Source organism: Ailuropoda melanoleuca, chromosome 10 (assembly GCF_002007445.2).
Source record: "Ailuropoda melanoleuca isolate Jingjing chromosome 10, ASM200744v2, whole genome shotgun sequence".
NCBI classification, from domain to species: domain Eukaryota; kingdom Metazoa; phylum Chordata; class Mammalia; order Carnivora; family Ursidae; genus Ailuropoda; species Ailuropoda melanoleuca.
In genome coordinates this window covers 101,113,833-101,138,359 of record NC_048227.1, presented here as the reverse complement: position 1 = coordinate 101,138,359, position 24,527 = coordinate 101,113,833, and the positions used below count along the sequence as shown (strand labels likewise).

Genomic DNA, 24,527 nt, shown 5'->3' with positions numbered 1-24,527 from the left:
GAGACTAGCATTTCCTTATTGTATATTCTTGGCAGCCCTGTTGGGATGCATTGGCTCATTTCTGGGCTCTCTATTCTGTTCCACTGGTCTCTATCCTTGTATTTATGCCAGTACCACACCGTTTTATTAATGTAGCTCTGTAATGTATTTTGAAATCGGGAAGTGTGATTCCTCCAGCTTTGTTCTCAAAACTGTTTTGGCTATTCCAGGTTCTTTGTGGTTCCTTTTGAACTTTAGGACTGTTTTTTTCTATCTCTGTAAAAAATGCCACTGGGATTTTGATATGCACTGAATTCATAGATTGCTTCATGTGGTATGGACATTTTAACAACGTTAAGTCTTCAGTCCACGAACATGGTATGTTTTCCATTTATTTGTGTCTTCTTTCTTTCATTAGGGTTTACTTTTTTTTTTTTAAGATTTTATTTATTTATTTGACAGAGATAGAGACAGCCAGCGAGAGAGGGAACACAAGCAGGGGGAGTGGGAGAGGAAGAAGCAGGCTCATAGCGGAGGAGCCTGATGTGGGGCTTGATCCCATAACGCCGGGATCACGCCCTGAGCCGAAGGCAGACACTTAACCGCTGTGCCACCCAGGCGCCCCGAGGGTTTACTTTTCACTATACAAGTCTTTCACCTCCTTGGTTAAATTTATTCATTTATTCTTCTAATGCTATTACACGTAGGAACTGTTTTCTTCATTTTCTTTTCAGATGGTTCATTGCCAGTATATAAAAATGCAACTCATTTTTGTATATTGATTTTGTATCTTGCAACTTTACTGAATTTGTTTATTCTAACAGGTTTTGTGTGTGTGTGTGTGTGTGCACACGCATGTGTGTACACTTCAGGGTTTTCTACCTATAAGATCATATCATTTGTAAACAGTTTTACTTTTTCCTTTCCTGTCTGAATGTCTTTTATTTCTTTTTCTTGCCTAATTGCTCTAATATTCCCAAAACCATGTTGAACAGAGATGGAGAGAGTGATCATCCTTGTCTTGTTCCTGATCCCAGAGCTAAAACTCAGTTTTTCACTGTTAAAGCATGATATTAGCTGTGGGACCTTCACATACGGCCCTTATTACATTGAAGTAATTTCCTTCTATTTCTAGTTTGTTTAGATTTTTTTTTATGCAAGGGTGTTGAATTTTATCAAATGTTTTTTCTGCATCTTTGAGGGGAATCATGTGATTCTTATCCTATATTCTATTAATATGGTGTATCACATGAGTTGATTTTCATATGTTGAACATCCTTGCCTACCAGGAATAAATCCCAGTTGATTAATGTATATGATCCTTTTAACTTGCTGCTTAATTCAGTTTACTAGTATTTTGTTGAGGATTTTTGCATCTACATTCATCAGGGATATTGGTCTGTAATTTTCTTTTCTTACAGTGTCTTTGTCAAGCTTTGGTATCAGCGTAATGCTTCCCACTTAAAATAAGTTTGGAAGTGTTCCCTGCTCTTCAAGTTTTTGGAAGAGAGAGAAAAAGAATGGTGTTAATTCTTTAAATGTTTGGCAGAATTCACCAATTAAGCCATCTGGTCCTGGCATTTTCTTTCTTATGAGGTTTTTGATTACTGATTCAATCCTGTTGCTAGTTATAGATCCGCTCAGATTTTCTATTTCTTCGTGACTCAGTCTGGGTAAGTTGTATGTTTCTAGGAATTTATACATCTCTTCTAGGTCATCTAATTTGTTGGCACGGAATTGTTCCTAGTAATCTCTAATGATCCTTTTTATTTCTGTGACATTAGCTGCAATATCTCCTCTTTCATTTTATTTTTTTTAAGATTTTATTTTTAAGCAATCTCTACACCCAATGTGGGGCTCAAACTTAAAATCCAGAGACCAAGAGTGATATATTCTACTGACTGAGCCAGCCCGGCACTCTTCCTCTTTCATCTCTGCTTTTACTTGAGTCATCTCTCTTTTTTCACTTAAAGTTTTGTCAATCTTGTTGATCTTTTTAAAAAATCAACTCTTAGTTTCATTTTTTTTCTATTGTTTTTTTATTTTCCATTTCCATTGCTCTAAATCTTAGTATTTCCTTCCTTCTGCTAACTTGGGCTAAGTTTGTTCTTTTTTTTTTTCTAGTTCCTTGAGGTGTAAAGTTAGATTGTTTGAGATCTTTCTTCCTTTTTCATTGTCAATATTACTGTAAACTTCCCTCTTTGTACTACTTTTACTACATCCCATAAGTTTCAGCATGTTGTGTCTTCATTTGCATTAGTTTCAACGTATTTTCTAACTTCCCTTGTAATTTCTTCATTCGCCCATTTGGTTAATCAAGGGTGTATTCTTAAATTTCCACATATTTGTGAATTTTCCAGTATTACTTCCACTGTTCATTTCTAGTTTCATTCTGCTGTGACTGACAAGGATTACTTGATGTAATTTCAATTTTCTTAAATTTGTTAAGACTTGTTTTGTGACCCAACACATGAACTATCCTGGAGAGTGTTTCTTGTGTGCTTCAGAAGAATGTATATTCTGCTTCTGTTGGGTGAAATATTCTACACACATCTGTTGATATACTATCTGGTATTGAAAGTGGAATAGTGAAGTCTCCTACCATTACTATATATATTGCTGTATTTCTCCTTTCAATTCTATCAATGTTGGCTTTATATATTTAGTGTTTTATATATTTAGGTATTCTGATGTTACATGTATATATATTTATAATTGTTCTATCTTCTAGGTGAACTGACCCTTTTTCCATTACATAATGTCTTTCTTTGTCTCTTGTAACAGTTTCTGACTTAAAGTCTATTTTGTCTGATATAAATACAGTCACCCCTGCTCTCTTTTGGCTAACAATTGCATGGAGTTATCCTTTTACTTTTAGCATACATCTGACCTTAAATCTAAAGAGTATCCTGTAGGCAACATACGACTGGACCTTGCTTTTTTGCTTTTTTTTTTTTTTTCTTAAATCCATTCAACTACTCCATGTCCTTTTACTGGGAGTTTAATCTGTTTACATTTAAAGTTATTATTGATAGGAAAGAACTTACTACTGCCATCTTGTTAATTGTTTTATGCCAGTCTTGCAGTCCTTTTGTCTTTATTTTCCTCTCTTGCTCACTCTGCATTGGGCCAGGGAGAGGGACTATTGTGAGTACTGCCACACTAATTCAAAGCACTATCTTAGTTCTCAGTGGCCTCCAGGTATCCTGCTAGCCCTTTGAGATAGGTGAGACAGAAACCAGTGCTCCAGCCACACCCAGAAAAAATCAGAATGTTAGACATATGATTCAGTTCTTTCCTTTTCTTCCTGGAGAGAAGCTGGAAGGCTGGGGGATTTCTCTCGATCATATTGCACTTTGCCAGGGGTAGTGATTATGGCAAGAGGGTATCTTGAATTTTCTGACCAGCTTTGATGTGGTTGGTTTCACACTCATGTGGGGTACAGGAGCCTTTCAACTAGTTTCTGGATTTCTCACAAAGGGAACTGGTCTGTGTATTGTTGATTTGGTGTGTTTGTTGGGGAAAGGAGGGTCAGGACTTGCTATTCAGCCACCTTGCTGATGCTGTTCCTGCCCAAGATACTCTTTTAGAAAACACACTAAATAATCCATTTATATGAATAATTGCCTCCCATCTTTCAGTCTTTTTTTTTTTTTTAAGATTTTATTTATTTGTCAGAGAGAGAGTGCACAAGTAGGGCGAGTGGCAGGCAGGGGGAGAAGCAGGATCCCTGCTGAGCAAGGAGCCCAATGTGGAACTCGATCCCAGGACTCTGGGATCATGACCGGAGCCAAAGGAAGACACTTAACCAACTGAGCCACCCAGGTGTCCCTCCATCTTTCATTCTTAAACTAAACTGCTCAGTGTAAATTCCAAGAAAGATTTTTTTATTTAATGTATTTTATAATTTATCTATATGAGTGTTCTATATAGTGATTCTTCAATGATCCAAGTCCAGAGACAACAAAGAGTAACTGAATTTTTAAACCTCTTAACACTGTCAGTCACCCAAAATAGCACTGACAAAAAAGTATAAACATAGTAGCTGCACCTGTTTTTGCTAAAAAATTCTATTTTCTCCTATGAAGAGCTCAACAGAACTTCCAGAATAACAAAAAAGAAAAATCTAAAAAAACTAAACAGTGGCAACAGTTGCATAAAGATAGCCATGAAGGATGGGAGGCCATTTCCTGACTTCTCTTCCTAAGTATGTTTCCATTATTTTCTTTGTTATTCACATCTTCCCTGCCTATTTTGGCAAAAACTATTCCTATGTATGTTCAGTTTAGGGCTTAAAATAAAATGGGCTTCCCTTTTGCAGTACACACACTACTGAAAAGTCATGAGAAAATCTAATGGGGAGGTAAGGAAGAAAATCACTCTTTCCAATGGTTTCAACTAAATCTAATTTCAAAGTTGTTCCCACAAACTGCTAGATAGGAGCTCTACTCCATAGGTCAATTTAACCTACTTACAGTTCACTCATGAATGAGGGTCTTCAGCTTAGGAATGGATCACTGATGTGTTATTCTAGTGAGTTGGTGGATATTAAAAATGATAAATAATTTGAGTAAAAGAGCTTATGTGAGAGAGATCCCCATGTTTCTTTCTTGTGGTGTTGAGCACAATGGCTTTCAAGTCTTTCCAGTGAAGCTACAACTGATATAGCTCCTACAATTACTACCTTAAAGGACCAGGTGGAGAACCAGGGGCCATCAGCGGAGTCACTCCAAACACCAGCACTTAATGCGCCAGTAAAGGGAAATATTTTCTCAGGGTGAATAAAAAGCTCCTTGCAAATAATATGCTGTGATTCTTTTTAATTTGGTTTTCAGTTTGACTTTTATTCTGTCAAAGAGTTGGCCTCATCTCTGAGGTAGTCACTACCTGTTTGTCAAATATCGGCCATTTACTTTTCATTTATAAAACTGTGGTGGCAACATCACTGTTCTAGCTGAGAAACAAAGATGTGCACGACTTTTGAAGTTTCCTTTATAAGAAAAACTTCAGAATGACTACCCATCTCCTCTGATGCAACAGATGTCCTCCTTTAAAGCCATGGGCTAATCCATGTACCGGACAAGTTATTTACTTCAATCTGACAAGAGCCTTCTTCAAAGTAAACAGGCGGTGTGAGCACAGCTCTGTGGTTACGGAAGGAAATGCCACGTTCTAAAGAGGTTTATAATGAAGTAAGCCACGCTATTGGGGATTTACTTTAAGTACAGTAAATTTTAAAAAAAGAATAAATGGGTAAAAATGCAAATGTGGCAAAATATGAGCATTCTTCATTCTATTTATTTTTGATATGCTGATTTTTTAATAAAAGTTTAAAATTACCTTATTAAAAAACCCTCCAGAATTATTTATTATTTAGAATACTTCTGGAGAGTTAGCGAATCTCCTTGAGTTCTATGTTGGTACTCCAATCATAACCTTAGACTTAAAGAGTAAAGGAATAATTACTGTTTGTAACTGATTAATATGTTAAAGCTTTAAGCATATATTAGCATCTATGATAGTCTCTTTTTCAGCAATTAGTATCTCTGAAAAGATATCATATAGAAACGATGTAAAATTTTTAGTTTTTAAATTCTTTGAACTAAATGAATTAAAAAGCCTGCAACGAAATCTCCCTTTTGATGACCTTGCTCCACTATCCACTCAAGTCCTGACTCTACTCCACTCCAAATGGGAAAGAAACATTGCATTTTTTGCAAGGTATATACATAAAAACAGCTTTCCTTTCATAGATGCCGCAGAGGTATGACAGGTACTTTGTGATTTTTCTCATTGCTGTCCCCATTCCGGCACCAGCAAGATTTAAAGGTGGTGTACAAACACTGCGGGACTCGGGGTCACCAATCACATCAGCGGATGCCACATGTCAGATCAGGAGGGACTATGTTTTGTGAAAAACCTCCTTTCCGCTTCAGAGAAGAGCCTTGGGACTTACACTTTGAATCCGAAAGCAGAAAGAACAGAAAGAATACACCTTCCCTCTTCCTAGGTCAAAGAACACAAAACAAAACAATAACACACCAGAACAGAGCTAGAGGAGATGTCACCCCACTTATATCTGCAGGTGCTAAACCTGAATACTGGAAACTCTTACCTCAGAGCTGTTTAAGAAGTACTGACCCAGACTTCTACTTAATTCGAAATCATGATTTCAAGTGCCTAAGGAAATATTAGGTCTATTTAATTATTTAAGACCTCCTCCTTCTTCTTTTTTTTTTTTTTTTTTTTAAGATTTATTTATTTGACGGGGGTGAGAGAGTGTGAGTGTGAGCCCGAGCTGGGGGGGCAGAGGGAAAGAATCTCCAGCAGACTCTCTGCCAAGTATGGACCTAATGTGGGGTTCGATCTCACGACCTGAGATCATGACTGCAGCCGAAACCAAGAGTCAGACACTTAACCAATTGTGCCACCCAGGGTGCCCAAAGACCTCCTTCTTTTAAAAAGAGTTTTAGTGTTTATAAACAAGTATTACCTCTAGTTCTGGAAAACTAAGTCTGGACATTTAGCCAAAAAAATGTATTAGGTGAAGAATGCTCATTTCACACCAAACCACCACTTTCTAAGCAAGGGCAATTTCTACTGAATATTCTTTTAAACTTTTTCTTAAAAAGATTTTATTTATTTGAGGGAGAGAGAGAGAGCATGAGCGAGGAAGCACAAGCAGTAGAGGGAGAGGGAAAAGCAGGTTCCCCGAGAGCAGGGAGCCCGATGCTGGGTTCATCCCAGGACACTAGGATCACAACCTGAGCCAAAAGCAGATGCTTAACCTACTGAAACACCCAGCTGCCCCCTGAATATTCTTTTAAATAGGGAAGATTCCTTTATGTGGATATTAAAATATAATCACTACTCCAAAAACTCAGTTCACCTATATTTTAAAATCACTATATAAAGTATACCTGTATTTCATTAGGACTATGAACACCTGCAGCAAATACTTAAAAATATTCCAACTATGTCACAAATATCTTTTTCCTAACAGAACATTCCAAAGGAGAAACTGCTGGTTATTTACTGTAATTGAAGGTCAGGTGTAGTATCGATTTGTTGAAATCATAGTTTTCACATATAGACTGTGCCTTACTGACCTTCCTTGACTTACGATGGGGTTACACCCCAATAAACGCATCATAAGTTGAAAATACCTTAAGCTGAAAATGCATATAATACACCTAACCTACTGAACATCACAGCTTAGCCCACGATGTTCTAACTTCAGTGCGCTCAGAACGTTCGCCCTGCAAGCTGAGCAAAATCATCTAACACAAAGCTTATTTTACAATACAGTGTTGAATCTCTCGTGTAATTTATTCAATACTGTACTGAAAGGGAAAACCAGAATGGTTGTATTGGTTGCTTACCCTCGTGACTGCACAGCCGACTGGGAGCTGCAGCTCCTGCCCAGCGTCACGCGAGTGCCGTGCTAGCCCGGGAGAGAATTCAAACTCAAAATACAAAATGTGAAGTATGGTTTCTACTAAATGCATACCGCAGCCTCTGCACTATTATAATGTCAAAGTATCATAAGTCAAACCATCGTAAGATGGGGATCATCTGTACATACTTTGGAGAAGAAAATGTATTTTTAAAGCTCTAGTTCTCTTTCCTTTATTGTATGGGCTCGTGCTCTTGATCTATTTTCTAAGTTTGTGATCATCACACAATATCTCTGCTGTATCATTTAATCATGGTTTGTATCTTTCATCACCTGGATAAACTCTATGAAGTAACTGTACTTCCAAAATTGATAAACAACAAGCATTTGCCTTTATGATTTAAAAAAAAAATACTGACTTGTGTCCTCATTAAAGGAAATGAGGCTTAATGTTTCCTTCTCGTGGCTATAAACTTCCTAAACGTAAGTCCAGGATGTTCATCATGAATATGTGTCATGGGCACACGGATAAAGAGGAGAATTTCAGAACTGTAACACCAAAAAAGTCTGTTGGCTCAGGATAAATAAAAATTGTCATTTCTACAGAGTAAAGAAGAGATGGAGAGAGGACAGATATGATGCAGGAAGAAAAGGTGAAAACAAGTCTTAGGGCAGGTGGTCTGTGAAGATGTCATCAATTCTGTCCTGCTGTCCTTGGGCAGCACTGCAGGGGCACCATGCCAGGAGACAGGAACATGTCATCTTGCGAAGGCTTTCATCCAAGGAGATCACGTGTATTTTCTTGGCAGGGTATCCTAATATCCAATAACTCTCACTGAGCTGGATTTTCTATACCATGGGTTAGGATTAAACTGACAATGATTCACATTCAGAAACTGCTTTTGGATTTGAGTAGGAAGAAGAATTCAGACATTAGGATCCCCATTCAAACTGCCTTCTAAAGGAGCGATAACCGTATAGCCTGAAAAATGAAAAAAGAAAACAAAACAAAAAAATACCTGAATCTAATCAGTCATAACTAATGAATACTCTGCACCAATACTGGCAGATGTGAAAAATAACCCCAAATTTAGACTTTTCTGCATAAAATAGTATTTTCTGTATAAAATATAATGAATGAAAAACGAATGCTGGGTCCTCCCAGGGCAGGTTATGTGGAGTAAACCAGGAATTCCTCGTGTGTGTGTGTGGGCCGGTGCGGGGGAGTACTTGGGGATGGGTAGGGAACATGGCAATTCCTTAGGCGAGGCCATGGACTTAATCATCTCCAGGCACAGAGAGGAGGGAAGCTGGCACTTCCAGGGAAAGCATTCTTCCCTCACTCACCGCATGCCTACACTACTGCCCTGAGGAGTCCCGGCTACAGGGAAGAATGAGGCGGGGTGCCTGCTCTCACATATGGCAAGGAAGAAAACAGGCAACCACCAGTTACAACATAATGTGGAAAATGTTACAAAATTGCTCTTGGTACACAGAAGGAGCTCCTGGAACACTACAGCCAGTGAGCCAGACTGACTGTAACTCCACCTGGGTGGGGAGAAGAGGAAGGCAGTGGACGGTACAGAAGTGACGTTTGGGTTGAGTCCCCAAAGACAGGTGGAACTTCCCTGGACAGACAATGGACAAGGGCAGGAGGAACAGCATATGCAAAGGCAGGAAAGCAATATGAATTTAGGAAACCAATAGAGTCCACTGTGGCTAGAGTGTAGGGGAGTGGGGGCCAGAGAGGAGGCTAGAAAGTTATGGGGAGTCACATGATGGCGTGGACACCTTAACCCTCAATTAACAGTAATGTGCATGAAACTATAACAGAGAACTGGAGAGAGAAGGTCAGCAGACAGAGAAGCCAACATCTAGAAACTGGACAGCAGATGGACATACAGTGAGTGGTCAAACAGACCCAAGCAAATTGAAGCCCAAACTTACAGCAAGGAAGAAAAGGAGTGATTTGTGCCAAAGAAGCTAAAGACCTTTCTGAAAGTGGAGGTGAGGGTGGGGAGAAGACAGAAGGATTGGGTGGAAGTCCTGAAAAAGAACGGGCAAACCTCCACACATCTTCTCCCGTGCACAAAGACAGAAGGTTTGTGTCTGTCCGACCCTCTGGAGGGGCTGAATGGAAGCCTGGGGTGGGGGCCAACACAGACACAGCTCAGGAGCCTACAGTGAAAGCTCGGCAACTCAGTGTCAGAAATGAGCCCATCTCAGTCACCAGGTGAGGGACATGTGGACATGGGGGTCCAGTTGTTGAGCCACAGAGAAGCCCATCAGTTAAGAGCACCACCACCACCCAGTGTCCAGGTCATTTTTTAGTCTCCACCATATGAGATGACCACTGACAACGAGACATTTGAGAAATGCACCTAATATGAAAAAGAGAAGCCAAAAAACAAAGCCAGAAAGAATCTGAAGGAAAAAGACAATGAAGACTACAGAAAGATACTTCAAAACCTCCAAGTAATATCTTCATGTTGTTTCATTCTCTGTGAATAATAGGATGCTTTTTTTAAAAAAGAACAATCAGGTAACAGAAAAGAGTTCTTTAAAATTAAAAATAGTGTTAATTTTTAAAAAGTCAAAGAAAACTCGGAGGCTATAGTTCAGGATATCGCCCAGAAAACAGGATAAGCAAAGCAAAGAAACAGGGAGAGAAAAGATATTAAAATCAGATCATCAATCTAAAAGGACAACTCAGTAATAAGATTTCCAGAAAGAGAAAAGAAATACCAAAGAACTCAAAGGATGGGTTGCAAAGGGGTTGCTGCGTCCCAGCTAAACATACAACTGTCTTGAAATTTCCAACACCCGGAAGACATGTGCCACCAGGATGAAGGTTCCACCAGGCCACAAAATAAAGGTGACCACAGATATAGGGGCTCCCACACCAGGGGAGAGAAGGGAACCAAGACACAGGGAGCCAGCTGTGCTGCTGGGGCAGGAAGCCAAGGGCCCCGGGGAGGACAGTGCCAGAAAACCACCTCACATTCAGAGGGGATTTCTAATATTGGGAGGGGGGCGGCTGTAGGAATTAATCTGTAATTAGTACACAGACACTAAACAAAAAGTAAGGCAACGTTACTAACTGTGGGCAAAGCCAACAGTGCGCGAGGCACGCGATGCAACGCTGGTTTTGTGTGCCCATCATCTGTGAATCACACTTTGAGCACAGAGTGACCAACTGTGGAAACGAGCATGCTGGGAGGCTGGGGATGGAAAGGGGCATTCCAAGAAAGCCAGCTTCTCATTTGCCAGGAAGGAAGTTAGTAGAGAACACCTGAGTCCAAAAAATCAAGATCTGACAGAACAAGCCTATCATTCAGAAATATGGAGAGAAACACAGAGTTAAAAGTGGTTGCCACTGGCAGCGGGAATCAGGGAGTGGGAGGGATAGCATGGCGAATGAAAAGGTGCCGGTGTTTTGTGTGTTTTTTAAATTTTTCATTATAAGCCTAGTAGTACTATTTGACTTTTAAAAACTACTGCTCTTAAATTTAATAAACAGTAAAAATAAATAGAAAGTTAGAGAGGGACCAGACTGCTATGTTTATCTTATAGATTTTTCCTCAAACACAAAATGTAAGACATAATCCCAATTTCGTTACCTAACACTGAAGTGGAGTTGCCCGGGGATCTGGTCTGGGTGCTCCTGGCCCCCTCCTCCCTGAAGCTCCCTCCATCCCCTGCCCTAGGAAGGCAGCTCCACAGAATTCTGTGAGGAACACAGTTGGCAAGCCATGGCTGCAGGCAAAGGGAGATCTTTAAATAACTTCAAAGATTTGAAAAGTCACTCATTCCCTCAATGTTCAGGAACCAGGGAAGAGGCAGCCCAGGGTGGCAGAAGCAGCCACTGACAAGCAGAAGGAACCAGCCAGGGAACAAAGCTGAAGAGGAGGAGCGATGGGTAGCACTTACAAGTCGCCAAGTCCAGCAGCCCCGTTACAGCAGGCAAGGTGTGTGAGAGTTGAAATACTTGCATTTACGCTGGTCTGAATGCAACCATCTTTAGCGTTTAAATATAAATAATCCCTGACACAAAAAGATTTAAGAAGCGGAATCACCAGGCCTTGGTGACGAAGTGGAGGGTGAGGACAAGGAAGAGGGCAAGTTCAGTGCGATTCCCAGGTTGGGTGCAAGTGATCAGCAACCGAGGAGGGGGCAGGGAGGAAAGCTGGCAAGCTAAGTTGGGACCAAGCTGGATGCGAGCAGGGTCCAGGCAGCGAGTGCTCAGCGTGAGGGACAAGAGGGACAGACGGCTCGCGCAGCTCACAGCTTGGGGAGCCTGCATGCTCAGGTGGGAGCTGACAGGCTGTGGCAGTGGGAGAAATTACCCCCAAGGAGAGAAAAAAGGGTTAGACGTCCAACACTGGAGCTCCAGACAAGTGGACCAGGTGAGAACGAGGACTGAGACGGGAGCCCGAGGTGGATGTGTCGGCAGAGGCAGCAGCTAGGCAGGCTTCCAGGAGCAGGGTATGAAGGACAATACTGGGAAGAGGCAAGACAAGGCTGGAGCAGGGACTGGATTCGGGGGAGAGCAGTGTCCAGAAAGCATGAGGCCTGGATATGCGGCCTGGGGTCACAGATACCTCAGTCAGAGTATGGGGGCTGTGAGGGGTGAGCAACGTGAAGCCCCACGCTGCTTGGAGAATAGGCCTCACGTGAGGAAAGAGCTCCACAGCTCTGGCGGCCTCGGGAGAGAGACAGGTCTGCCCGAGCAGAAGGCAGGAGCAGCTGGAAAGAAAGGCCAACAGGCGAGGACTGAGATCCCTGAAAAGGACCACTGAGTCAGGGAGGAAGCGGCGAGGCCTGGATGAACTGCATGGCATCTGCGTGTCATCCTTGTGCAGAGGCTGAGCTGATCTTTTCTGTATCATTCCAGCTTTAGTTTACATGCTGCTGAAGCGAGCACTGGATGAACCACAGGGCATCTGGTCTGGGCGCTGCGCTGTGAGTGACAACGGGTGTTGTTAACTTCCCCAAAGTGTACACAGCTTCGATGCCTGGGGATCCCCTTAAAAGAAATCCAAACAGTTCAGGTACCCAAACTAAGCATGTGCCACACTCTAGGAACTGAGGTACACAGGGGTACCCGGGAAGAGAAAAGGACAAACCACCAGCCTGAGAAGCAGTTCTCGGCAGACCTCCTTGTACCCATGGCAGAAGAGTGTTCCTGGGAGCTTTCTTCTTGCAAGGTGTTCTCCCAAGAAGGGCAGGAACTAGAGTTTTCTTCCCGTACTGGTTTAGGTGTGCTCTTTCTTCCTCATCTAACCTAAATTCCTCAGATCGGAGTCTGAGGCTTTTTCCTTCTGTCCCATCTTCCATGGACACAGATCCACCAGCTAGTCACTGTTCTTCTAGGAGTTACACTCGTGTCTACACACAGGGATTATGTGCTGCCATCTCTAACTTTCCTGATGGAAATGCACCTCAAGTTCTCAACAATCTTCTCTGATTCAAAGGCTCTCAAAGTGAACGGATATTCACCTAAGACTCAAAGAATGCAGATGGACATGTGTAAATGTATATGTCTCAAAGTACTTTCCTGTATCAAGAGGCATGGTGTTCTCCCAGACCCCTGGAGAACGCAGAGGGAACTAAGCCTTCTCCTCCTGCACACTGTGCTGTGATGCTGGGTATTCCCTAGAAATGGCCAAAGCTCACTGCTGCATTACTCTTGATCAACTTAGGACCCACAGAAATTTTTTCCCCAGTCATATTTATATTTACTTCTCTGACATTTTCTATTTATATCATTTGCTTTTTCTTCCAAGCCCTACAAAGACTGTTCTATTTATAAATACATCTCAAGTTTATCGAGCTAAATTTATATGTGTCTTTTCTGTGAATATTCTATTCTTTGAAATATTTTTTGAAGACTCATATTTTTTATGAGGCTGTTACAGACTGAAAGTTTGTATCACTCTCAAAATTCATATGCTATAGCCCGAACCACTAATATGACAGTACTTGGAGACAGAGCCTGTAAAGAGGTAATTAAGGTTAAATGAGGTCAAAAGACCAGGGCCCTAAACCAATAGAATTGGTGTCCTTATACGAAGAGGAAGAGATACCGGGGATGAGCACACAGAGGAAAGGCCATGTGAGGACACAGGAAGATGGCAGCCACCTGCCAGCCAAGAAAAGGGACTTCAAGAGCAACCACGCCTGCCAACGTCTGATCTCGAGATTCCATCCTCCAGAACTGTGAGGGATAAATGCCTGATATTTAAGCTCTCCGGCCTGTAGAATTCTGTATGGCAGCCCGAGGACACTAAAACAGTCTTTAAGTTCTTGCAACTTAATGGAAGACAAATTTTAGCCTGACATGAAACACATCACTTGAAAAAATTCACTGTAAGCATAGATGAAATTAAGAACATGCTATGAAAAATAGTTTTGTTCTTACAAAAGTTCCATCAGACTCAGCTCCCCCTCTTAGTGAAATAACAAGACCTTATACACCTTTTAATGTGGCTCAGCGTGAATGATATCCTTACCCAAACTGTTTAATCCAAACCTAATCCCAACCTATCTTCCAGATGATAGAAAGTACACAGGCTAGAAGTTAAATGATACTATGGGCAAACAATCGTACAAGCCTAGACTGTGGAATATTCTACAAAGTAACCACACTAAACTTGTGAGAAAGTAGTATTAAAAAAAAAAAGAGGAAATTTTTCTAGACTGAAGCTATAACAAACAATTACTGTACATAACCTGGATCCCCATTCCAAATGACAAAAAAGAAGAAAGAAAAGCCTACAAAACACATTCTTGTAACAATCAGGGAGCTACGAAGGAGCCTGGATACCAGCTAACATCACTGCTCATTTCTTGGGAGTGATAATGTAGGAGAATGATCTTATTCTTATGACAGGCATGTTGAAATATTTTGGACTGATGTACACCATGTCTACAACTTATTTTCAAAAATAGTACTGTAAAAAACGTGTGCATATATGAGGAGCAAGAGAGGGAGAAAGGGAGGCAGGAAGGGGGAGAGGAGGAGAGAGAGCACAAATATAGCAAAGTATCAGTTGCTGAATTTAAGGCACATACATTCTTTCAACTTTTCTGTAATGTCTGAATATCTGCATAACAGAAAGTTGGGGAAGATGATCCCAGATGTCACCTCTAGACTGTCTAGATCAGGAATCAAAGGGGGAGAGTTCACGCGTGGAATCCTGTGAGCTCCCAACATTCCATGCAAAGTGACAGATATATACATGTGCACATTTTTCCAGGAAAAGGGTTCCCAATTTCCACCTAATATTTAAAGTAGTCTATAATCCCCCAAAGGGTACAGAAATCACCCACTCTAAACTGAAGAACATATATGACAAGTAGGAAAATAGCTAGATTCTCAAACTCCCTTGTAAAATAGTACAGCTTATATTTTAAAAAGTTAGGAAACCACCTAAAATCCCATATGATCAGGAGTATCTCAAGATGTGAGGTGGCGGCTTCGTCCTGGATGACGTTTTACTCTATGTTAACGCAGGAGGTCCTCCGGGAGAAGGGAAGAGACGGCCCGAGATGGAGATGGCTCAGCTTTAAACATCAGCTCCCAATGTTAAGAGCTCAGGGCATTACATTTCAAATTCTCTTCATACTCTTTTCTCATCAGTAATTTTCAAACTAAGCAAGAGCTATGACAGGGTGACAGACAAGGAGGAAGGAATATTATTTTTCCACATCTCAGTTCAAATATGACTGATGGGAGTATCCCAAACATCTCTTCTCTACTTTAAATTCTTATAAGGATCCTCATTGTTTCAAGGGTCTGCAACCTTTTTTAAAGGTAGTGAGTGCAGCACCTTCCTTGAATGACATCCTACCCATGAGCCCGAAATACAGAACCAGTAATAGCAGTCTTTCAGACAGAGATTGTGGGCCAGGAGACCAACCAGCAGCCAGAGCCACTCTCTGATCCTGCAGACAGGTCTACAGAGCCAAGTCCAAGTGCCTCCGCCTGGCTTTAAAGCTGCAGCCCATCTGCACTCCGTCACACCCACAACACCACGCTGTCTGCTACCCCAGCAACTCTGCCGGGACACAGCACAAGATGTTTGTGGGCCCCCAGCACCTGAGAGGCAGGGGCCAAGTCCTGCCCACTGTACCCCTGGCGTGTCTGGGTCCTGTGCCTGTCACACTCCAGGTATGCTGTCTGTTGGGGACACCGGCAGGCATAGCTCATCAGGGGACTGGGCCAGGAGCCTCCCAGGTTCCATCCCTCGAGGCAAGGGAAGAATGTGAAGCCAAGACTTCCTTTCCTAAGTGCTTTCACATCTGTTTGCTCATCCGATCATTACAACAGCCCCAGGAAACAGGCAGGAAATAATTCACACCCCCCATCACAGAGGAGGAAACGTGCAGGGAGAGGTGTCTGGGCAAGGCCACTGAATGGGCTGCAGTCGACTTCTCAGAGCAGACTCTAGGGGCAGTAAACACCTGCAAAAACAGGTCCCCGTACATGCAAGTGCTTCTTAGGAGTACACGCATCTGCTACTGTATGCTTAGAAGCCTCGGAGCCACGGAAGAAACTTGGAGTTGCGACTATTTCTTTGTAGCTCTCAAAATAGTAATTTTGAGAAAAAAAGAGAAAAAATATTGACTTTTACTTGAAAAAAAATGGAAACATGGAATGTTTACTGATTAGCGGAAAGCAATTCAGTAAAAAAAAAAATGAATGAAAAGAAAAAAGATTCAAAAATAAAAGCTATGATTCCTTTTATACTGCTTGCTTCAATATTAAACTACAATCTCTGCTATGAAATGTCCTGGCATTTTATGGATTTTGTTTGTGCTTGGAAAACACAAGCTTCATATTTACAAAGGTTTTACCTGGTCAACCTTTTTATTTAAAACATGAATTATCAATATATAATTTTATTAGGCTATATATTATTTTATCATGAAAGTAAAACAGATACATTAAAAAATATTTTAAAATTAGGTTTTAGAAAATGACCCAAAAGCTCATTACTGTAAAACAACAACCCACCTGTGGCATTTTGTCTCCTTCCAGGTCTTTCTAGCATGTGGATGGGTTTCTTTTGGTTGCTTTATGACATGGTAATCATACCACATACACCATTTCATATCCTGATTTTTTCCCTCAACATTATATCATAAGAGCTCTTCCAGATTATTACATTGTCTTCATAACCACAACCCACAATTTTCTGAACTACTTATTATATAATCCTTTCAGTGGTAATACCACAGTTTACTTAACCATTCTATTTTTAGACAAGTAGGCTATTGCCGAATTTTTACTACCATAAATAATGCTTTAATGACTATAACTTTTATTTTCTTCCCTTTTGTTTCTTTTAGAAAAATTCCTAAAGCATATTATCAGGTCAAAGTGGACAACAATTTTTTAAGACTTTTGACATATTCTGACCAAATTTCTTCCCCAAAGGTCTAGTACACATTATTATCAGCAATAAATAAGAATCCTTTGATTGAACTCTTATCATTGACCAATATATCATCTGTATCATTTTATTATTTTTCGCTAATAAGTGAAACTATATCCTCACTATGTTATTTTGCATTTTTCTCCTGAAAAATGCATACTTTTCCACCATACGAATACTGACCAGCTGAACTTCTTTGGTGAACCGTTATGTCCACTATTCATCTACCAACTATTTATGTAGACTTAAAAGTATCTTTGTATGAATATTTTCTAGAGTTAAAATGTTAACTCAATGTTTAACATATTGATGGGAAATAAAATTTCTCCAATCTATGGTTCACTTAAAGGTTTTGTTTTAATTTTTTACCTGGACATATTCATTGTTCTTCAATTCTGTGATTCTCTTAGAGGCTTCTGAGCCGGCTTCCCCCTCCCCCACCTGTTCCCTGTGTGACTGTACACAATTCACTTTCTCCTCAGCTCACATGGTTTTAACATTACACTACTCGGTATTCAAGGGGCTTTATTCATTTATTCACTATTCAAGAGGCTTTACCTGTTGGTCATCAGGAGTCCATATGCCACACGTGATTTGACTTTCCAAGTTGATCTCAGATGACCAGTGTCTTTGTCCGCTGACAGAACCGACCAGGACAAACCCATCTCGATATGAAATAAGTGCTTGAGTCCCATCATGGCTCCATGTGAAATCACTCACCTTTGAGACACACATAGACAAAAGGTGTCAATTTGTCATCTGAAAGGGAAAGCACTTTTATCAAAGGCTACAGTCATTACCTAGCCTTTGGCTGAGAGTCAGATGGCCTTAAAGAAAATATATAAAATATATTATATGTATTATAACACTAATATATAATATAAAAGATATCATTTGAAAAGCAAGTGTCAGTGCAGTGTTAAGTGCTTCACACATGTTAATTATTTAACCCTTGTTATCATGCCCATTTTATGAAGGAAACAGAAATGGAGGGGATAAGTAACTTATCCTTGATCACACACATCTGGTGAATGGCTCACCAAGAATGATCCAGTGTCCTTGCTTTTTGTCACTGTTCTATGGCCTCCCACCTACAGTAACAGATTCTCCATTAGTGTCTCTGGGTCACTTATCAAAATAGTCAAGTTCTCAGTTTCTCATTATACAACTTTCTCAATCTTGCTAACAATATTCCCTTAATTAAAAAAAAATTTAACTGGAAAAATCACACATTCTTATCAAATGCGTTTATTGCATTTATTCAAGGAACTATATTTTTAAAATCTTCTATTATTGTAGTGAATTACTTCTATGGATTTCCTCAAATTATACTACCCTTGCGTGCCTAGAAGCAGCCCAACCTGGAGGTGAAGATTGTTTTACAGACACAGTTGAAGTTGGTTTACTAATGAGTTTACAACTTCTACAGCTGTATTCATGAGTGACATAAACTTATGATTTCTTTTTTTGTAATGTCTTTGTCTGGATTTATCAAGGTTATGTTGACCTCTCAGGATGAGCTGGAGAATACTTCCTCTTGTTCCATTGCCTGGAAGAATTTGTATAAAATGGGATGACCTGTTGCTTGAAAATCTGGTATAACGTGCCTATAAAACCATCGGCTCTGAATTTTTTTATGGGAAGATTTTTAACCAGTGCTTTGATTTACTCAATAGTGTTAGTACTAGCCAAACTTTAAAGCTTTTTATTTCTTCTTGAGTCAATTCTATTAAATTATTTAAAAAAAAATTTCCAGTTTATGTTAAGTTTTCCATAACATGGCCTCGATCTTGCTGATAGTATTTACTATCTTTTTAAAAATCAACTTTACTGAGGTATAATTCACATAAATTAAAATAAAGTTCCCCCTCAGAAGTCAATCCCCTACCCTCACCCTTGGTCCAAGGCAACCAGTGATCTAATTTCTCTCACTAACTGCTTATTCTTGAATTTTACATGAATAGAACTGTAAAATATGTTCACTTTTGTGTATGGCTGCTTTTACTCAGTACAACGGTTTGAGAGTATTCTAAATTCTTGTGTGCATTAGCAGTTCATTCCTCTTCACAGATGAGTAGTATTCCATTATATAAATATACCACAATTTATTTATCCACCCAAATTACCAGGCATTTAGGGTATCTCCAGTATTTGGCCAATGTAAAATTGCTATGAACATTCATGTGCAAGACTTTTTGTAGACACATGGTTTCATTTCTCGAGGAAATAAATACCTAGGAGTGGAATTAATTGCTGGATCATATGGTAAGTGTATGTTTAACTGCATAAGAAATTACCAAACTGTTTTCCAAAGTGGTTATGCCATTTTATACTCCCAGCAGCAGCATATGAGAGTACCAGCAGGTCCACTCCTCATCAACACTTGGTGTTGTCAGTTTCTTTTATTCTAGCTATTCTAGTAGGAATGTAGTGATAGAACACTGTGCCCTTAATTTGCATTTCTCCAATGTAGCCATGTTGAGCATCATTTCACATGCTTATTGATCATTTGCACATCATCTCTTGGGACATGCCTGTTCAAATCCCTTGCTATGTGTATCCATTCATTCATCATTCATGTTATGTGTATGAATATTCATACAGATGTATATGTCTACATCTTGAGGAACCTCCATACTGTTTTCCAGGGTGTCTGTACCAGTTTGCATTCCAGCCAGCTGTGCAAAAGTGTTCCCCTTTCTCTGCATCCTCCCCAACATCTGTTGTCTCCTGTGTTAAGTGTAGCCGTTCTGACAGGTGTGAGGTGATATCTCATTGCAGTTTTGATTTGTATTTCCCTGATGATGAGTGATGTTGAGCATCTTTTCATGTGTCTGTTAGCCATCTGTATGTCTTCTTTGGAAAAATGTCTATTCGTATCTTCTGCCCATTTTTAAACTTGATTATTTGTTTTTGGGGGTGTTGAATTTTATAAGTTCTCTATAAATTCTGGATACTAACCCTTTGTCACATATCATTTGCAAATTATCTTCTCCCATTCTGAAGGATGGTTTTAGTTTTGTTGATTGTTTCCTCTGCTGTGCATAAGTTTTTTTTTTATCTTGATAAAGTCCCAACAGTTTATTTTTGCTTTTGTTTCCCTTGCCTCAGCAGATGTATGTATAAGAAGTTTCTATGGCCGATGTCAAAGAGGTTACTGCTTGTGTTCTCCTCGAAGATCTTGATGGTTTCCTGTCTCACATTTAGGTCTTTCATCCATTTTGAATTTATTTTTGTGTATGGTATAAGAAAGTAGTTTCGTTTCATTCTTTTGCATGTAGCTGTCCAGTTTTCCCAACACCATTTGTTGAAGAGATGGTCTTTTTTCTTTCCTGGATATTCTTTACTGCTTCATCAAAGATTAGTTAGCCATATAGTTGTGGGTTCATTTCTGGGACTTTTATTCTGTTCCACTCATCTATGTGTCTGTTTCTGTGCCAGTACCATACTGTCTTGATCACTACAGCTTTATAATAAAACTTGAAGTCTGGAATTGTGATGCCTCCAGCTTTGCTTTTCTTTTTTCAAGATTGCTTTGGCTGTTCAGGGTCTTTTGTGGTTCCATACAAATTTTAGGATTGTTTGTTCTAGCTCTGTGAAAAATGCTGGTGGTATTTTGATAGGGATTGCATTAAATGTGTCGATTGTTTTGGGTGGTATAGACATTTTAACAGTATTTGTTCTGATCTATGAGCATGGAATGTTTTCCATTTCTTTGTGTCCTCTTCACTTTCTTTCATCGGTGTTTTATAATTTTCGGAGTACACAGATCTTTTAGTTCTTTGGTTAACTTTATTCCTAAGTATGTTATGGGTTTTGGTGCAATTATAAATGGGCTCAATTCCTTGACTTCTCTTTCTGCTGCTTCATTACTGTAGTATAGAAATGCACCAGATTTCTGTATGTTGATTTTGTATCCTGCAACTTTACTGAATTCATGTATCAGTTCTAGCAAATTCTGGGGGCGGGGGGGGGGCTTTGTGTTTTCTATATAGAGTAGCATCTTGTTTGCACATTGTGAAAGCGTGACCTCTTCCTTGCCAGTTTAGATGCCTTTTATTTCTTTTTGTCGTCTGATTACTGTGGCTAGGACTTCTAGTACTATGTGAAATAACACTGGTGACAGTGGACATCCCTGTCTTGTTTGTGACTGCAGAGGAAATGCTCTCAGTTTTCCACCACTGAGGAAGATATTAGCTGTGGGTTTTTCATACATGGCCTTTATGAGGTTGAGGTATCTTCCTTCAATCCCTACTTTGTTGAGGGCTTGTTATTACGAATGCATGTTGTACTTTGTCAAATGCTGCTTCTACATTTATTGAGACGATCATAAGGTTCTTATCCTATTATTAATGTGGTGTTTCACATTGATTGATTTGTGAGTACTGAACCACCCTGGCTTTCCAGGAATAAATCCTACCTGATTTTGAGGAAATGATTCTTTTAATGTACTGTCTAATTCAGTTTGTTAAGAATTTTTGTATCTGTGTTCATTAGAGATATTGGCCTGTAGTTCACTTTTTTAGTGGAATCTTTGTCTGGTTTTGGAATCGGGGTAATGCTGGTCTCATAGAATGAGTTTGGAAGCTTTCCTTCCATTTCTATTTTCTGGAAAAGTGTGAGCAGAACAGGTATTAACTCTTCTTTAAATGTTTGGTAGAATTCCCCTGTGAAGCCATCTGCCCCTGGACTTTTGTTTTGTTGGGAGATTTTTGATTACAGATTCTATTTCTTTGCTGGCTCTCAGTCTAAGTTTTCTATTTCTTCCTGTTTCAGTTTCGGTGGTCTATATGTTTCCAGAAATTTATCCATTTCTTCCAGATTGTCTAATTCATTGGCATCTGATTTTTCATTGTATTCTCTTATAACTGTTTGTATTTCTGTGGTGTTTTTATTTGTCTTCTCTCATTTGTGATTTTATTTATTTGGGTCCTTCCTCTTTTCTTCGTGTATGTCTGGCTAGTAGTTTATCAATTTTATTAATTTTTTCAAAGAACAAGCTCCTGGTTTCATTGCTTTATTCTGCTGTTTTTTGATATCATTTACTTGATATCATTTACTTGATATCATTTACTTCTGCTCTAGTCTTTATTATTTCCCTCTGACAGCTTTAGGTTTCATTTGTTTTTCTTTTTCTAGCTCCTTAACGTGTAAGGAGATTTTTCTTGCTTCTTGAGGTAGGCCCATATTGCTATATAGTTCCCTCTCAGGACTGCTTTTGCTGCATCCCAAAGGTTTTGAACCACGATGTTTCATTTTCATTTGTTTCTATGTATTTTTTAAATTTCTTCTTTAATTTCCTGGTTGACTCATTCATTTTTTAGTAGCATGTTGTTCAACCTCCATGAATTTGTGGTCTTCCAAATTTTTTCTTGTGGCTGACTTCAAGTTTCATAGCGTTGTGGTCAGAAAATATGCATGATATGATCACAATCCTTTTGTACCTGTACCTGTTGAGGCCTGATTTGTGACCTAGTATGTGATCTCTGGAGGATATCCCATGTACACTTGAAAAGAATGTATACTCTGCTGCTTTAGGATGAAATGTTCTGACAATATCTGTTAAGCCCATCTCGTCCAGCGTGTCATTCCAAACCATTGCTTCCTTGTTTTTCTGCTTAGATGATCTGTTCATTGATGTAAATGGGTTGTTAAAGTCCCCTACTATTATTGTATTATTATCAATGAGTTCCTTTATGTTTGTTATTGTTTTATATATTTGGATGCTTCTAAGTTGGGGGCATAAATATTTACAATTGTTAGGTCTTCTTGTTGGATAGTCCCCTTTATTGTGATATAGTACCCTTCTTCATCTCTTGTTACAGGCTCTGGTTTAAAATCTAGTTTGTTTGATGTAAGTATTGCTACTCTGGCTTTCTTCTGACTCCTACTTGCATGATAAGTATTTCCCCATCCCCTCGCTTTCAACCTGCAAGTATCTTCAAGTCTAAAATGAATCTCTCTCTTTTTTTTTAAGAGTTTTATTTGAGAGAGAGAGAGAGAGAGAATGAGAGAGACAGAACATGAGATGGGGGAGAGTCGAGGGAGAGGCAGACTCCGTGCTAAGCAGGGAACCCGATGCGGGACTCAATCCCGGGACTCCAGGATCATGACCTGAGCCGAAGGCAGTCGTTCAAGCAACTGAGCCACCCAGGTGCCCTAAAATGAATCTCTTGTAGGTAGCATATAGATGGGTCTTATTTTTTTATGCATTTTGACACCTGTGTCTTTTGATTGGAGCATTTAGTCCATTTACATTCAGCATAATTATCAATAGATACGTATTTAGTGCTATCTTATTACTTGTTTTTTTTGTTGTTGTTTCTGAAGATTTTTCTCTGGTCCTTTCTAGTCTTTGTCACTTTTGGTCTTTCTTTCCCCCTCAAAGAGTCCCCTTTCATATTTTTTGCAGGGTTGGATTAGTGGGCACAAACACCTTTAGCTTTTGTTTGTCCTGGAAACTCTTTATCTGTCCTTCTATTCTGAATGATAGTCTTGTTGGATTGAGATTTTTCCCATTTAGCAGGTTGAATATATCATGCCACTCTGTTCTGGCCTGCAAAGTTTCTGTGGAGAGATCTGCTGCTACCCTTATTGGTCTTTCCTTGTCGGTTAGGGATTTCTTTCATCTTGCTGCTTTTTAGGTTTTTTTCTTTATCACTATATTTTGCAAATTTAACTACAATATGTCTTGGTGTTGGCCTGCTTTTGTTGGTTTTGATGGGAGTTCTCTATGACTCCTGGATTTGGACGTCTGTTTCCTTCCCCAGATTAAATTTTCAGCTATGATTTCCTCCAATAAACCTTCTGCCCCCTTTTCTCTCTCTCCTTCCTCTGGGACTCCTATGACATGAATGTTATTAGGTTAGATGGAATCACTGAGTTCCCTAAGTCTACTCTTGTGATCCATAATTTTTCTTTTGCTCAGCTTCATTATTTTCCGTAATTCTATCCTCTATGTCACCTATTTGTTCCTCTACTTCTTCCTTCTTTGTGGTCATGACATCCAGTTGGTTTAGAATCTCAGATATTGCATTTCTCATTTCTGCCTGTTTATTAGTTCTTTTATCTCTGTGGTAAGGGTCTCCCTGAGGTCATCCAAGCTTTTCTCAAGCCCAGTATCTTTATGACTGTTGCTTTAAATTCTGCATTAGGCATATTACTTAAATCTGTTTTGATTAGATCTCTGGGCGTGACATTTTCTTGTTCTTTCTTTTGGGATGAAGTCCTCCATCCTGGCATTTTGTCTAGGTCTCTGTCTTCTGCTCTGTGTTAGAAAATCCTGTTACGTTTCCTGCTCCTGAGAGTAATGGCTTTATGAAGAAGAGGTTATATAATGTCCAGGGCCTGGTGCTTTGGGAAGTGTCTCTGGTGTGTGCTGTACGCGCTCTGCTGCCGTGTTTGGCTGCTCTATCCCTCAGGTCAGTCATCTACAGAGGTTCTCCTTGTCTGCAATGGACAGTGTTCGGACCTTGGCCAGAGTGTGGTGAGTTTTAAGTAGGTGTACTCTGGTCTGCTTGTTAAATGAGACCAGATGCTACTTCCAATAGAAAAGAAGCCTTGCAGAACTCTATGGTTTGTAGACATGGTGTGTGTTGGGGTTTCTGCTGGTCTTCTGGGGAAGCGGCCCACTGTGCTGGTCATTAGGCACACTTGGCCAAGAAAAGCAGTACCATCACAGTGGAAGGGAGGGGGTGGGGGGCAGGGCTTGG

The 24,527-nt window shown here is 39.9% G+C and overlaps 1 protein-coding gene and 1 non-coding gene across 8 annotated transcripts in view; both read right to left on the bottom strand.

Annotated features, from left to right (window-relative positions):
* TULP4 (TUB like protein 4) overlaps positions 1–24,527 on the bottom strand; it is a 200,650-nt gene that overhangs the window by 51,947 nt on the left and 124,176 nt on the right. For 6 of the 7 annotated variants that reach the window (XM_034669391.1, XM_034669388.1, XM_034669390.1 and 3 more), the window contains one exon: positions 17,374–17,535. In XM_034669391.1, coding sequence (XP_034525282.1) covers positions 17,374–17,535 — 162 coding nt within the window. Of the gene's footprint in view, positions 1–17,373; positions 17,536–24,527 lie in introns of those variants that run through there. The other variant, XM_034669394.1, reaches the window with a different exon arrangement.
* On the bottom strand, positions 12,192–12,299 carry LOC117804311. The gene has a single exon (XR_004628649.1). It is a non-coding gene; the product is annotated as a U6 spliceosomal RNA (small nuclear RNA).